The 17005-nt window shown below is 38.6% G+C and overlaps 1 protein-coding gene across 1 annotated transcript; it reads right to left on the bottom strand.

The window, feature by feature from the left end:
- Positions 1 to 14691: 14691 nt before the first annotated feature.
- K441DRAFT_696448 (uncharacterized protein) lies at positions 14692 to 16060 on the bottom strand. The gene is made up of 6 exons (XM_067652886.1): positions 15753 to 16060; positions 15530 to 15688; positions 15314 to 15401; positions 15210 to 15240; positions 15040 to 15118; positions 14692 to 14968 (listed from the first exon to the last, which is right to left on the bottom strand). The coding sequence occupies exons 1-6, from the start codon at positions 16009 to 16011 to the stop codon at positions 14784 to 14786; spliced, it is 801 nt and encodes a 266-aa protein (XP_067504118.1). The 5' UTR covers positions 16012 to 16060; the 3' UTR covers positions 14692 to 14783.
- Positions 16061 to 17005: the final 945 nt, after the last annotated feature.

The following is a 17005-nucleotide window of genomic DNA, read 5'->3' on the forward strand; positions in this document are numbered from 1 at the left end:
ATCTTTATATTTCTATAGAAAGTACGCTCCTAATGCAAAGTCTAATACATTTATCTTAACTACTGTCTCTAACTTTAGTTAGTAGATTTTAAGGATTAGTTTCTAGGTAAATAACTCCTTAAGTTCTTTAAACAATTCTTTCTATTCCTTTTTCTATACCTATAGTTCCTCTTTCTTTATTAATTAAGTAAATAGCTTAATATTCTTTAACTACTGCGCTATAAACCTCCTATAGTAATTGCAAAACCCTAGAAATAATCTTAACTGTGTAACATTCTCTAGTTCTTGCTAATTTACTATAGCTTTGACTTTCTTTAGGTCCATGCTTAGTTTGCCTAGCTTAATAATAAATCTAATAAAATTGGTCTTCCTTATAAAGAACTCGTATTTCTTAATTGCTACTAGCATCTGTTCTTCTTATAGTCTCTTTAAAACCTATTTAATGTGTTCCCTATACTCTTCCTTACTTATTAAGTAGATAATAATATTATTAAGGTATACTATAACAAACTTATTAAGGTGTTCTCCTAATATATTATTAATTTGCTTTTAGAATATTACTAGTGCGTTTATAAGCCCAAATTATATAACTAATAGCTTATATAGTCCTTCCTTTAACCTAAAGGCTGCCTTCTATTTATTACCTTCCTTAATTCTAATCTGATGGTACGCCTATCTTAGATCTATCTTTGTAAAGATTTGCGCATTACCTATCCTATTTTAGATTTCGCTAATTAAGGGTAAAGGATACCTATCCTTTCTCATAATATTGTTTAATTGTCTATAGTTAATGTATAACCTAAGTTTTCCGTTTTTCTTTAGTACGAATAGTACTGGATAACCCGCTAATAATTGCGATAGTCTAATATATCCCTTTTATAAGTTTTCCTAGATAAACTCTTTTAATGCTTTACTTTCTTCTTTGGTAAGCTTATAGGTTAAAAAAAACCATAGACTTATTTTTAGTTTTAACTCTATTTTATAGTCCTATACTATATACTCTAACAGCTTTTCACTTTCTAGTAACTATAACTTTTTGCTATATTTATAGTATCTCTTTAGTATATAACTTAATCCTTAATTAGTCTCCTTATATATCGCTCTAACTTAGTATTATACTAACTTAGTTTATTATTACATCTTATATTATTAAGTATTTTTAATATTAACCTAACCTATAACCTAATTAATCTTTAGATTATATTCCTGTAACTAAGGTATTCCTAGTATCGCCTTATTATTCCCTAATAGTAATATATTAAAAGACATCTTAATTTATCTCCCTTTAATGGTTAACTAAATAGGTCCTATTTTAAGATTAATAATGCCTCCTCCATAGGCTATTGGATCTCCTAAAATTGTAACTAATAAATATAGGTGCTCCTTCTCTCTATATAGTAGTCCTATCCTTTTAACTATTGTTGGTAATATATGGTTCCTTATTACTTTACTGTCTACTAATGCTTTAAACTGCTAATCTTACTATTTAATTCTTAGATTTAGGTGTTATCCTTAAATTTCTTTAAGGGTCTAAGGCTCTACCACTAGCTCCCTTTGGTCCTGTAGGCCTCTACTTTTCCCAACTAATAGCTGCTAGATCCTATTTGTACTTAGTTTAACTTAGGCTAATACTTAGTTTGTTTCTTTTCTTTAATATACTATAAACAGGTGTTCTCTGGATATTCCTACTATTATTGTTTATCTAGGTATTCTTCCGTAAGGAATCTTCTTAGTTAAAGTATTAAGTCCCCTTGTTCTTAAACTTCTATAGGGTGCTAATTATATATATACTTGGCGTTTCTGTATTTTATCTTATTTAGTGCCTAATATATTCTTACTAGGTACTTCTAGTTCTTATCTTTTAGTACTCTATATATATTATACGCGTTATCTATATATATAATCCATGCCAACGTATAATACGCCTGGTATCTTAGGTTAACTCTTAGCTTATCTTTATTCTTAAGTTTAAACCTTTCTTATGTTAATCTAAGCGTTGCGACTTTATTCGCAGGTACTAAGATTCGTCTCTCGCTTTTTTAATCCTCTAATTACTTCTCTAGATCCTTTAATATTATAATTAAGGCTCCTTTGATGTAAGTTATAGCCTTTTCCGTAATTAGGTGGTTTTAAATAACTTATTCATCTAACTATATATAGAAATCTTCCTACTCATTACTGTGTTGTTGTCTATACTACTTTTAGTACAACTCCTTAAGTGTATATAGTCTGTCCGTAAGAAAGTATCTTCTTATTACTGTATCGTAATAGCCTTTTATATATTATTTTTTGAACCTAGTTAGAATCCCTAAATCCTCTTCTTGTTCTAGTTTGGTAAGCCACTTAGCTCTTAGTATGCCTATCTTAGGTCTATTAGTAATTCTTTATATAGATACTCTATCCCTTATACGTCCTAATATTCTAGATCTCTTATTTAGTTTCTGTTCTTACTATAAGGTAATTCTTGCTCTAAATTTCTCTATAGTTTCTTTCTTTTCGCGTCTTATAAGTGGATCCTTAAAGTCTTCTTACTTCTTAATTCCCTCATTAATGGTCCTTATCCGTATATTAAAGTCTTAGTCCTATAGAATCCTTAATCCTAAGCTTGCTTCTAACTTAAGCTTAGCTCCTACCTTAGTCCAACTAGGCTTAGGTATTCTCATCTCGTTTTAAGAGTCTTAAATCTCACTTATCTTGTCTTAAGAGTCTTATGCCGTTAGGAACTCTTGTCTTAAGCTTATTCGTATATTACTAAACTAAGCTACTGCTCTACTCTATCGGTTATCGTCCGTTATAGGTCTCTAAGCATACCTTATCTTATCTTAAGAATCTTAAGCCTTTAGCCTTTTACCTTTATTAAGTGGTAAATTAGCACTAGCACTTATCTGCTTACTTAGTCTCTATAAGATACTCTTCCTTCCGTCTCGTAAAGCGATGGATACCGTATCCAACGGTGTTATAATACCCGTTATTAAACCTTGCTCTATAGTAGTCCTAGTCTCTACTTCTAATATAACTTCTCTAAGGTTTATATATTCCTAGTAAACTACCTTTATTACCTTATTGTTACTAAATATTTCGCCTATATTAAATTCATCGTCCTTAATATCCGATCTGCGAGATAGTTCGTTAGTGCCTTTATACTTTATTAATTCTAGCTCTTATAGCTAATAGCTTGCGCCATACTTAGCGTCTTTATAAATTTGGTATACGTTATTATAATAAAACGCGAAACTTTTAATTAAACACTCTTTTGTTCCTCGTAGTACACTGTTGTCCCTCTATATATGTATATCGTCTGCTAGTCTGGTTCCCTTTATTATATAGTAACTCTAACTATCTTTATAATCCCTAGTGAAATAACCTTATTTCCTGCAATTTATGTAAGCTCCGTCTCTAAACCATTAACTTTATTATAGAGTCCGCCTAAACGTCTTCTACTGCTAAGATCCCTGATTTAGCCTTTGCTCTTTAGTCCTATAATTACTTAATCCTTAACCTCTAGGTTTCTATAGTTTCTTACTCTATCTCTTATAGGTTTCTTTAGTACCACTTAGGTCTATTAGCTCTGCGCCATACCATAGTTTCTAACTTAGCTTTAGTTATTACGTACTCTGCGCCTTATATAACTATAGAACTCTATCCTAACCTCTCTTAGTCTATTCCCTTTAGAAGATCCTATTGTTAATCTTAATCGCTTAATCTATTAATTCCCTTAGGGTGTCCGCATCTTCTATTAGAATAATTATATCCTAGACTTTAGCCTTAAGTCCCTATTTATACTGTGCCATAAGCGCCTTATTATTTCACTTAACTTATATAGCTAGCGTTTAGAACTGCGTTATATACTTAATTACTAAGGTTCGTTGCGTAATGTCTTGGAGTTTTCTTTCCGCTATAGTCGTTGCCTCTAGATCTCTAAATATTTGTATAAGTCGCTCTACAAACCCTCCCTAACTTAAGAACATAAACCGTACCTCTTAGTTAGTTATTATTATTCCATTTGCTTGTATCTCTGTAAGGTAAGGCTTAAACCATTTAAGTGCTCTTCCTAATAAGAACAATCCTGCGTATGCTACTTAATCCATAGTTATTGCCAGCTTTACTCCCTCTTACGTAACCTTAAAGTGTATTTACGTAAGGAATCCTTTAAGCTTTAATCTCTCTTCTAAGAATCTTTTAATTAATGGTAACTTAACCTTTGCTGCTCTTATCCTATTAATCCTATTTTTAAGTATCGCATTATTTTCTATTAGTTGGTTAACTATCTCTTATAACTGTCCTACTGTTATAGGTTATTATAAGTTAGTATCTACCATACTGGTGTCGTTACCTGATCTCGAAGTAGTTACCGCCGTTAATGGCGTTGTGGTGGCTGCTTTTAGTAGCATGTTATTTAACTTCTTAAAACCGTAACTGTGGTAGTGATTGTGTAACGGAATCTTGTAGTAAGAACTACGGTAGGTCCTATTAATAGGCTAGGTGTGTAGGTATTACAGGAAGTCAACAACGTAATAATAACTAGTGGAGTGGTTGCCTAATAGATTAACTCTAATTATATTCTAAGAATCACTATAAGGAAGGAACTATCTAGGTAGGGACTAAGGGTCCTTAAATACACAATTATACTCCTATGAAATCCTTCTTATACGTGATGTATGTGTTATACATAAGGTACGTAAGTTCCTCTCGTTCCTCTCGTTTAATACGTAGCACGTTATGTGACCTCAGTTACCATTCCTCGTTACATAGTTCTACCGGTTCCATTCTGGACCGTGCCTATATTAACTAACTAGCTTCTTCCGACTCCTCTTCTAGTAGTCGTAACATTGTACTTAAAGCGTCCGTAATATATAAGAAGCAAGCTCCTTAATTACTAAGGGCCTATATTTAGGGGTTACTATATATAGGCCGGGTGTACACCGGACCTATAGTAGGGGTAGCTACGCAGCTAGCTGCTAGGTTAACTATAGGCTAAGCGGCCGGTGCTATAGGGGTTGCCGATTATACCAGGGCACTATAGGCTGTTCTTACAGTACTTGCGGCCTAGTTTATAAGGTTTCTAGTTTTTAGCTAATTAGCGCGTACCTTAATGCGACGGAGGCCTTAGTTAATAGCTAGGCAATAGTCTATAAGTTCCTTTAACGTCTATACTATAGTATAAGCTAGCAATATAGCCCGCTATAAGTCCAGGGTAAGCTTATTAAAGAGGTCTAGTAGTAGGTCTTTCTAGGAAATCTAGGCCTGCCTAGCCAGGTATAGAAAGCGGGTCTAAAAGGCCAAAAAGCTCTCCATTATTTTCATATTTAGGCTTTTATAGCTAAAGCAGGCGTTTTATACTTTAAAAGGGTCTTTATAAATAGAAGATAAGTATTTAATTATTTCTTCTTTAGAGATAAAGGGGTCTGTTAAGTCTTTAGTATATTACGAGCGTAAATACGTCTAGGCGTCTCCGCCAGTACGGCCAAAGACATAGGCCATCTTAGCTTAGGGGGTAGGAAAGTGGTCAGCATTAACTTTAAGCTTATCCCGTAATTAAAGCTTCCAGTTATTAAATATTAGGTTTATTCCATCCATAAGTAGCAGGGGATCCGCGACCTTTACTAACCACTTTAGTGCTGTATAGGTCTTAATAGATCCACTAAAGCGCTAGGATAGGGCCTAAAGGACTATAGCAAGTCTTTAGTTATCTAATAATAACTTATTATTAGATATAGGGGTATCTCTAGCTTTAAGCAGCTCTTATAGTTATTTAATTTTAGTATTAGCTACCGCAAGCTCCGCCTAGGGGGTTAAAACGTTAATTATTTCTTTATCTAAAGTATTTAAGGGTCCTACAGCTGCTTTGCCTGCTGCTATATTTCGTGGTATAGTAATAGGGGTATTAGGTAATTCTAGGTAATTTCTTTAGGGGTTCTAGTCTGTGCGTATCTTATAGGTCCTTTCCTTAAGGTTCTATTCTTTTCTTTTAGGTCCTATCCTTGTGGTCCTAGTAATATCCTTAGGGTCTTATTCTATGCTCTTATCCTATTTATAGTCTTGTAGATATATTTAAGTTCCTTCTTAGGAAGAAAGAGTAGAATAAGCTTTAGATAATATTAGCGACTCAGTTAATTAAGGCACGAGCACAGTATAAGGGACGCGTAAGCCTATACGATTGGATTGTCTATAAACGAGAATCTAAAGCTAGAGAAAGGAAAGGAGAAGAAGAGCAGCGCTAGTTAACGTAGGGTTCTTTTATGCGGTCCTCTAGTCACGTAATCGCGAAGTTCTGCCAAGTTCTGCCTGTGTTCTGCTAAGTTCTGCCAGTGCCGTAATAAATGGCTATTTTAAGTAGATAGGCAGAGCTTCAATTACTACCTAAGGGCGCTCTATTTAAGGTTCCTCTAAAGGCTCGCTGGCAGCTACCACCTAAAAAAAAGTATAGTAAGGCCAACTAGCGCGGCAAAATAAGCGCTGAGATTACTAAATGCGCTACTAACGTCGCTGTATAAGAGTTCTAAAAGGAAAGATAGGAGGAGGCCTAGAAGTATATACCTGCTTAACTAAGCGGTAGTATAAATCTTAGCCACTTTCTAATCTAAAACAAAGAACCGGCCGATAAAGTAGATAAGGATATTAAGGAGGATAAGGAGGATAAGCAGTAATTGTTTAATAAGCCGTCGGTGTTATATAACGAAGTTTTAGGGGGGTTAAAGGACGAGGTAGTTATTTTGGAAACGGGGGAGGACAATAACTTATGGCTTAATAATGCGGAAGTACTCCAAGGTACCATATTAGACGATCCTCACCAAAATATTAGTAAGAAGGAGCCTATCGCGACCCATTTGGTACCTAACAATTATTAAAAGCCGCTACCTCTCCTGCTCTATTAATCTAGTAGAGCGGCGCGCACTAGAGCTTAAAGGACCTATACTTAATTAGCTCGTAGTAATTATATATTAATCTTAGGTAATACTAACAAGGGTCCTAGTAATCCTAAGCTAAAAGAGGTTAGTATTCTATTAAAATTAAAGTAACTGCAATAGGGGGCTTCTATAGACGCGCATAAGGCTCATAAAGCTAGCGTACTTGCTATTAGGTCCCCTAATATTAGCGACTCAGTCAATCAAGGCACAAGCACGGCAAAAGGGTCGCGCAAGCCTATACGATTGGATTGTCTATAAACGAGGATCTAAAGCTAGAGAAAGGAAAGGAGACGGAGGGCGGCGCTGCTCGACGTTATATACGATCCTCTGGTCACGTGACGGCAACTGTCTAGAACTGTATACGACTGTCTATAACTGTCCGCCATAATCCACCGGTTTCCACCAGTGCCGTAATATTACCCCCCCCTCCGAAAAAGCCTGCCCTCAGGCTTTGTACGTCCGTATTATGTCCATAGGGTATTCTTATCTTTATACTTAATGGGCAGCTTATTATCTTCGCTATTTTAGCACTCCATCCACTTGTTAAGGTACTTTGGGGGTCCGGGTTCGTTAGAGTAACGACTATGGAATTCCTAAAGCTTATAGGGACTACCTATAAAGTTCCATGTAGGGTACCAAGTGGGGTCCAGGTCGTACCCTTTCCAACTAACACAATATTTTAACGTTCCCCTTACAAGCTTACAGGCTAGTATTTCTTCAATTTCCCATTTATCGTCGCCATTAACTTAAATCGGCAGGGGAGGTTTATTCTTTTGTCCGGGTAATAGGTTGTTTACAGCTTTCCGTAGTTTATCCAAAGAGAAAATAGGGTGAACTTTAATTAAATCTGGGAGCTTTACTTTATACGCGTTGCCTATCTTCTTAAGAACCTTATACGGTCCTACCATCTAATAGTCTAGCTTACGGCTAGGTCGTTTTGTCTTCTAGTTCTTTGTTATAACCTAGACCATATCTCCTACGGCAAAGTCAGGCTCTCGCCTATGCTTATTCGCCTACTATTATATCAATTTCTAAGCCTTTTCTAGATTTATACGGGCTACTATCCAGGCTTCTTCTAAGCGCTTAGCGTACTACTAGGCTTCCTTATAAGATAGTTTTTCGCGTACGGTCTGGGGTCCTTCTAGTCTTTCCCAGTCAAAGCTTATGTGGGGTAAGTAGCCCATTTCTAGCTGGATAGGGGCAAATCCTGTGGAATCATAAGGTAGGGTCGCTTGGGCGTAGTCTATTAGGGGTAACAGTTCGGCCCAGTTATCTTAAAAGTAGTTAATAAAAGGCCGAAGTCTCTAGTCTAAGTATTAATTTATAATTTCCATCTAACCATCTGTCTAGGGGTAGTATACTATAGAAAGCTTTAGCTTAATGCCTAAGATCTAGGTAAACTTATTCTAGAAAGCCGAAATAAATTACGGCCCGTAATCGGATATAATAGTATCTAGTAGTCCGTAAATTCGGTAGACGTAGTAAATATATAGTTGGGCCGCCTCTTTAGCATCGATATTCTTATAACAGGGGATTAAGAACGGGCGCTTGCTAAAGCGGTTAACTAGGATTATAACCATATCGTATCCATTATAGTCCGTAGGTAGTTCATGGAAGTCTATAGAGATATACTACTAGGGGCGTTCTAGTATCGGGAGTGGTTTTAATAGTCCTAGGGTCTTGTCTCGTGGAATTGTAGATCTACAGCAGTCGTTACAGTTCCGTATATAGCAGTCAATATCCACAACTATTCCAGGCTAGTAGTAGCGGTTGCCAATAATCTTACGGGTCTTATTTTTTCCAGGGTGGGCCGTAGAGACCTAGGCATAAGCTTCGGCAATAAGCCGGGTCCGTAAGTTCTGTTCCTTAGCTACTACTAGCCGTTCCTAGTGCTTAAGTAGTCCGTTTTCAAAGGACCATAGGCTAGTAACATTCTTTGCCTTTTTACGGTACTCCTGTAGAGAGGGGGTCGTTCGGTTAGCCTATAGTAGTTTATCAATAAGGTCGAGTTCGGAGGAGTTAATAGGACATATCTCGGCGCCTAAGGAGTCCGTGCTTAGTTCTGCCCGTATTTAGGGGTCAAGGTGTTCTAGTTATAGTAGCATCTAGGTCCGTAATAAGATCTTCGCAGCCGTCTAGTTATCTAGGTCTTACTCGCGCCTTATAAGAGCGTCCGCACAGTTTATAGCGCCTGGTCTATATATAATTAAGAAGTTAAACTAAGATAGGGTATCCGCCTAGCGTGCCTACCAGGCCGTAAGGGCCTTGGTTATTATAAAGTATTCTAGGGCCTTATAATCTAAAACTACCTTAATCGGCTTAGGGGTCCCCTCTAGCTATACACGCTAGTGCTAAAAGCTAGAGATAATAGCCAGCATTTCTTTATTATAGATGTGGTAGTTTAGCTTAGCATCTATTATAGTCTTCGAATAGTATACAATAGGGTGCCACTCTCCGTCCGGTTACTTCTGGGAAAAAACGCCAGCTATCGCGCCGTCTAAGGCATTAGTTTCTAGCATTAAGGGCCGTTCCGGGTCAAAATGGGCAAGTAAGGGAGCCAATACTAGCCGTTTCTTAAGCTTATTAAAGGCCTGCCTATATATAGCGTTAAAGTAGAAGGGCTAGTCTTTTCTAGTAAGACGGTTAAGAGGCCGGGCAATCCTACTGTAGTTCTTAATAAAGCGTCGGTAGAAGTTACAAAAACCTAAAAATAATTATACCCCCTTTACGGTCCGTGGGGGTGCCTACTAGTTAATTGCAGCCGTCTTCTCTAGGTCGGTTTTAATTCCGTCCGTACTAATAATAAAACCTAGGTACTTTATACGCTTAACACTAAACTCTAACTTCTTAATATTAACCTAGAGGCCAGCCTCGCGGAGCCGTTATAGGACTTTATAGACGTGCTCCTTATATTCTAGCTTATTCTTAGAGTAGATTATAATATTATCTAAATAGGCCGTACAGAAGTCGTCAAGGTAGTTAAAAAGTACATCGTTTATATACCGCTAGTACGTAGCTAGCCCGTTAGTCAGTTTAAAAGGGAGTACCTTATATTTATATGTTCCGTAACAGGTCCGAAATATAGTAAGATCTTTAGACCCGGGGTCCATCCTAATTCGGTAGAAGGCCTAGCGGATATCAAGCTTTATAAAGACTTTAGCTCTACTTATTCGGGCCAGAGTCTTATTAAGTAGGGGCAGCGGATAGCGGTCCTTGCGGGTTATATTGTTTAGCTTACGGTAGTTAATACAGAAGCGGAGTCCTCTATTTGGCTTTTTAATAAAGAAAATAGGCGAGGCAAAAGGGGCTTAGCTAGGCTTAATAAAGCCCTTATTTAGGTTATTAATAAGATACTGCTTTATGGCCTGCAATTCGGTAACAAACTACTCGTAGAGGGGGCTAAAGCTAAGGGTGTTTTCCTTGCCCTGCTTAATCTTAATCTTATAGTTATATAGTCGGTAAGGTGGAAGTATATTAGACGCTGCTTTAGAGAATACGTCCTTAAATTTCTAGTATCAATAGGGCAGCTTTTGTTCTACTAGTTCCTCATCCATAAGCTCGCTTTCTTATCCGCTAAGCTCGCTTTCCTTTTCCTTAATTATTTAATCAATTTTATATAAGCTCGTCGTAAAGGTGACGGTATTAGGCTAAACTAAATTCTAGTAGAATCCTACGGCACTAATACAGCAGACATCAACTAGTAGGAGGTCCGCTGGTTTTCTTACAGCCGTTTTCTAGACCGTATTTTGCGGTCTAGGGTTTATAATCTTTCTTAGCTCCTATTCCATTTTCCGCAGATTATCCCTCCGATCTATCAGTTTAGTATAACGTCCGACGTCCCTTACTATTCTTTATAGCTATATAGGGCCTAAGCTCTCCATAGGGGGCTTTTCTAGGTCACTACTAACTTCCTAGGTCTTTAATACGGGTGGCGTGATATAGGTAGTCTAGGGGCAACGTAGTATACGGATCCGTTATAAATTAAGCTATATATCTTTTTCAAAGGCCTAGTCCCTACGCATAGCATCGGCCTAGTAAATAATATTAATCTAGGGCCGTATAAGGTTTTCCATTATAATGCTGATTTTTTTTATAAAGGAAGGGGTTAGGGGTAGGGTTTCGGGCTAGATAAGCCGTCTACTCCGTATATCGAGCTGTAAGCCTAAATAGGCTAGCTATTTTCGCCCTAAAATTATATCGTAGCTACCTAGGTCCGTAATAAGGAAGGGGATATTATACTGCCTTCGTCCGTTAACACGGAGGTAAATCCGCAAGATAGTCGTAATAGGTGGCCCTATCCGCCCGTTATACCCACGAATAGGAATTAGTTTAGGCAGTTCTTTAATAGGTGCATTTAGAAAGTTAGCTAGCTTTATAGTACACTAGGTGTCTATTAAGGCAAAGGTATTTACTCCAGAGTTAGCTAAAGCAGAGGTTAAAACTTGGTATCTATTACGGAATAAAGTATAAGGGATAGTGTAGCTTCTTCTACTAACTAGCCAACCCAGATCAACATCTAACATATTAATCCCTTTTAACCCTAAAGAGGAGTCTTCCTCTAGGGTTCCTCTTTTTCTAACTCTACGCTATCCTCCTAGATTAATAGAACCTTATCCGCTTTTATGTTTGTTAAATAATCCTTTATATAGTAGCCTTTCTAACCACAAGAGAAGCAAGCTCCTTAATCACTAAGGGCCTATATACGGGGGTTACTGTATATAGGCTAAGCATTCGCCAGACCCGTAGCAGGGCTAGCCGCACGGCTAGCTACTAAATTGGCGGCGGGCTATATAGGTAGTGCTGCGGGGGTTACCAATCGTGCCGGGGCATTGCGGGCCGTTCTTATATTGCTTGTGGTCTAATTTAAAGGGTTTCTGGCTTTATACCATTCGGCGCGTACCTTAATTCGGCGGAGGCCTTAGTCGATAGCCAAGCACTAGTCCGTAAGTTCCTTTAGCGTCTATACAGTAGTAAAAACTAGCAGTACAGCTCGCTGCAAGTCTAGGGTAAGCTTGTCAAATAGGTCTGGCATTAAATCTTCCTAGGGAATTCGAGCCTAGCCGGCTAGGTGTAGAAAGCGGGTCTAAAAGGCCAAGAAGGTCTCCGTCGTTTTTATATTTAGGCTTTTATAATTAAGTCAGGCGTTCTATACTTTAAAGGGGTCCTTATAGATAGAAAACAGGTACACAATTATCTCTTCTCTAGAGAGGAAGGGATCTGCCAAGTCCTATATATATTAAGGACGTAGGTGCGTCTATACGTCCCCGCCGGTACGGCCGAAGACGTAGGCCATTTTAGCCTAAGTAGTAGGGAAGTAGTCCGCATTAACTTTAAGCTTATCCTGTAATTAAAGCTTCCAATTATCAAATATAGGGTCGGTTCCGTCTGTAAGCAATAGGGGGTCCGCGACCTTCGCGGACCGTAACAATGCTAATGCTATACGTTAGGCTAGGGCCTTAAGGACCGTAGCGAGTCTCTAGGTGTCTAATAACTCTTCGCTAGGTATAAGGGGTTCTCTAGCTTTAAGCAGCTCTTAAAGTTATTTAATTTCGGCATTAGCTGCTACAAGCTCCACCTAGGAATTTAAGTTAGTTACTATTTTACCATCGGAGGTATTTGAGGGTCCTACGGCTGCTTTACCGGCCGCTATGGTTCTTGGCATGGTAATACGGTTATTAGGGTAACTTCTAGTAGGGTTCTTACAGGGGTTCTGGTCTGTGCGTGTTCTATAAATCTTGTTATTTTTTTCTGTTCTTCTGGTTCTGTTTTATTCTTTAAGTTCTGGTAATAGTCTTTGGGTCTGCTTCTGTATTCTGTTCTTATTTGTAGTCCGTAGATATTTTTTAAGTTCCTTCTTAGGAAAAAGAGTAGACGAGCTTCAGATAATGTTAGCGACTCAGTTAATCGAGGCACGAGCACGGCAAAAGGGTCGCGCAAGCCTGTACGATTGGATTGTCTATAAACGAGGATCTAAAGCTAGAGAAAGGAAAGGAGACGGAGGGCGGCGCTGCTCGACGTTATATACGATCCTCTGGTCACGTGACGGCAACTGTCTGGAACTGTATGCGACTGTCTGCAACTGTCCGCCATAATCCACCGGTTTCCACCAGTGCCGTAACACCTAAGGCCAAGCGCACGCGTAGTAATAAAAAGGGAAAGGACCCTATTGAAATAGACGGTCGAATATTGGAGTATTACACATGTAGATAGTGCTTTGTTATTTAAAAGTTATTTACGCGCTGACGATAGTGGTCCGTGCGAGCTTACTAATTGCTAAGTAATCTGGTTCTGTGGGATGGTCCTGCCCTGAGACTGCCCGTGGCTGCAGGCTCGGCCGTGAACATTCGCGAATGTCGACGAGGGAGAAATATCGGTAAAAATCGCCAAGCCGCAGCAGCGCGCATCACCCTCTATAGCTTTACCAATATAGCTCTATATTTTATAAATAGAGGCTTATTTTATAGCTCTATCGTAGGGCTACAAAATAAGCCTATATTTATATATTTTAGGGCTATTTTAGTAGAGTTATGGGGGGTGCTTATTTCTAGGAATAGAGGGGTCGGATTAGTCAGCGCAGAGCCTCAATCCAAGTTGCACAGCCGTTGCAAAGCACCCCCCATAGCCCCACTAATATCGCTTTATAATTTATAAATAAAGGTTTATTTTATAGCCCTAGGATAGAGCTATAAAATAAGCCTCTATTTATAAAATATAGAGCTATATTGGTAAAGCTATAGAGGGTGTATTGTTTTGATGGGGGGGTGATGCGCGCTGCTGCGGCTTGGCGATTTTTACCGATATTTCTTAAACGACTGTATATCACGTGCGGCTCAGCGACTAAGCGGGCGCTCAGCCGAGCCGTGAACACCACTGTAACTGTCAAATGCGCCAATTGCGCAGGTTGGGCAGGCTCTGCGCAGGCTACGCGCAGGCTACGCGTCAAAAACGTCAAAAACGTCAACGACGTCAGCGGCGTCAACTGCAGCCATTTAGCGCCCAATTGACCTATTTAGCAGTATTTGATTTCACTTAACGGGTAGTTTAAATCTCAGCCTGCGGATATTTTCCCAATGTAGTTTACTCTAGTTCCATAGGCCTCCTCTTTTCCTAATTAGTCTTCTCTTTATATCTAGTTCTTTTTTAACTAATACTTAATTTATTTATTTTCCTTAATATACTATAAATAGGGTTTTTTTTATAGATATTCCTACTATTCTTATCTCTTTAGGTTTTTTCTGTAAGGAATCTTCTAAGTTCTAATATTAGAATATTTAAGTCTTGATTTTTTAATATCCGCCAAGCTTTCTATTAAATTAGAATAAACCCTATATCTAAGGATTTAATAATATTCTATAAATATATAGAGGCAGCGTTTAAAAGCTTCGATCGCCACCCTTGTCACGCTAGCCCTTAGTGGCTTAATATAGCGCAAGCGAGGCTTGGCGCGCACGGCGGTTAAGCCATTAAAGAAGCCATAGCGACGAGGTGGTAGGCGGAAGAAGTAGCTGTATATATCCTATATATCTACACTTTCTCGTCGCAGAGAGCCAAAATCTATCTGTTACTCTAGCTTCCTTTCTAATTAGGACGCCAAGGCATAGTGACGTGGCGTTTTTGGGGGCGTTTTTGTGGCGTAGAGGCTATCGAAACTTTTGAATGCTCCCTTCGTAAAGTCTTTCCTTTTAGACTAATAAATAGGCTAGTTATATATTAAAGGTATATAAATAATAATCTTTTTAATTACTTTAATCTTTATCTACTTAACCTAAAACTAATAGCTAATCTGCAGTCCTCTAAATTAAGAGAGCCGTGATCTCTGGTGTCGGGTCACCTCAAGCCTAACCGCCAAACCCCTACTAGGTTTAAAAGCCAGCTCTAATAATAAGATAGCACTCTCGATCTTGCCGTTGCCCACTCCTGAACCTTTTGGAAATTCCGACAGGTGTGCACCTGCCCAAAAACCGGCAGTGTAACAGAAAGCTCGTCGTTCCAGACATATCTCAGGGGGGTGAGATCCGAGTTGCACTGGACCACCTGGCGGAGGTAGTCCACGCAGTGGTCTTCACCCAGATAGTTTATATTAGAGTTCTGCGTGCTAGTAAGGCCACGGGAGGGGAATGTACTCCCTTACCCAGGTGGTCACGGAAGAAATAAGGGAATTTCCCATCAGGATGGTAGTACTGGTTGTCTAGGCCTCTGCGCACAACATCCTATTTATCGGTGGAGAGGAAGTTAGCCACGCCCGTAGAGCGGCTTTATGTGGTGGTGTGGTAGTAAGTTGAAATTGCATGGTCTACTTACGACGCAGTGGAGGGAATGGTAGACGTCGATGCTGCAATTGTGTTCCCACTGTTTGTCAGACGTTTAAAGTGTAGGGTGATTTTTGTGTCCCACCCATGGCTTACCTTAGCTGCCAGCCTTTTCCATCAGGTCCTGGCTTGGTCATTCCAGCTATTGTAGCCGCCTCTTCGCCCTCGAGTACGATTTCAACAGCTGTAGGCACCAATGCAAGAAATTATCAGACTATCAAACTTAATAATTTTTCGATCAGAGGGTAATTGGGTAAGCCACGTAACAGAACAGCCAGGACTAAATATATAAATATTCTGACTTGTTCTTACCTCCTAACAGCTTATCCCATGAGCTGTCTATCTCTGGACTAGGAGCTCCTGCATACTGCGGTCCGTCAACGATTTGCCGGTAGAGGGTATTGTTCTGGTCTAACAACAGACCGCCCGTGAAGCTGAGTTGTTTGGGTTCAACGCTCGGCCATGCTGCCTCTAGGATGGCGCGAAGGTAAATTAGTTAAATGCGACCTAGAAGGAAGCTCCAGTCAGGACAAACCCAAGTCGGTTGCGAATCCAGTCTCAAATGACCGCGAGGTCCTCAAGTCTTTGGTAGTAAGTGTTAACGACAGCAGCATAAAGAAGACTGTAGAAGCGATCCATATCCAGGGTAGCTTAGCAATGGAGCTATGTTGGTGATGATACGGGCACTGGAATTCGTGGTCCCGGTCGAGGAATGATAGTGTTTCTTCTTTCTCAAGTGCTTCTCCTTCTACGGGCTGGTATTTGGTAGATCGGAGAGTGCTACTCTTGCCCATGATAAATTTAGGTGGTGATGCGATACCTAAAGATGCTGAGGGTGCTGTTTAGATGTTGGGCGGATGAAGTGAGTACCGGGGGGGGGGGGAATAATACCGCCCCACGCGCCCCGCCGGTCCCGAGGAAAGAGCCAATAGGGATTCTCACGGTTTTCCTCACCAAAATATACCTAAATACACCTTTTTAGACCACCTATAACTTAATAACCCAATCTATAGGCAAATAACTACGGTAGGAATAATATACTAGCTTTAAATTAAAGCACTAAATTAATTAATTAATTAAATAATCTTAATTTATACTTCTATTCTTTAATAATATAGGTATATAATTAAGCTTTCTATATTACTAACTTAATTTCCTTATTCTCTACTACTTATACACTATACTATAGTCTTTACTTACAGAGAATAGTATATCTACTATACTTATTTTAATAGAGCTTAATAAGCTTTTATATCTAAAGGGGGTTAAGACATCTATAAGAGCTTTCTATAATTATATAACGACTTTACTTATATATAGATTTTTTTTATAACAATTCTACCTTATAGAGTCTATATTACTATATACTTATACCTTTATATAATAGGTTTTAAGCCCTTTTATAGCTTTAAAATTTAGCTATATTATAACTAGGGTTGTTTTAGATAATGCGAATAAGCGAGCATAAAATATCCTTTATCCAATAGAAAATGCATAAAATATCGCAATCGGTAAGGATAAAAGTGCCCGTGCGGAGCTTTTCTACCCCAACCAGGCAGAATAGGACTCAGTTCTAGCAGAATTTGGCAGATATTGCAGATATTGTAGATATTGCGGATATTGCGGATATTGCAGATATTGCGGATATTATAGTAGGAATAAGTAGGTATCTACCTTCCCCCCCTAACTATATAATAGCTAAATACTTAAAGAAAAATTACCTATTTCTCTTATAGTTCTTCTCTAATGCTAATTCTTTAAACATTTTGTTTTCTTAAGAGTTTTAGA

This window comes from Cenococcum geophilum, assembly GCF_001692895.1.
Source record: "Cenococcum geophilum 1.58 unplaced genomic scaffold K441scaffold_21, whole genome shotgun sequence".
NCBI lineage: Eukaryota > Fungi > Ascomycota > Dothideomycetes > Gloniales > Gloniaceae > Cenococcum > Cenococcum geophilum.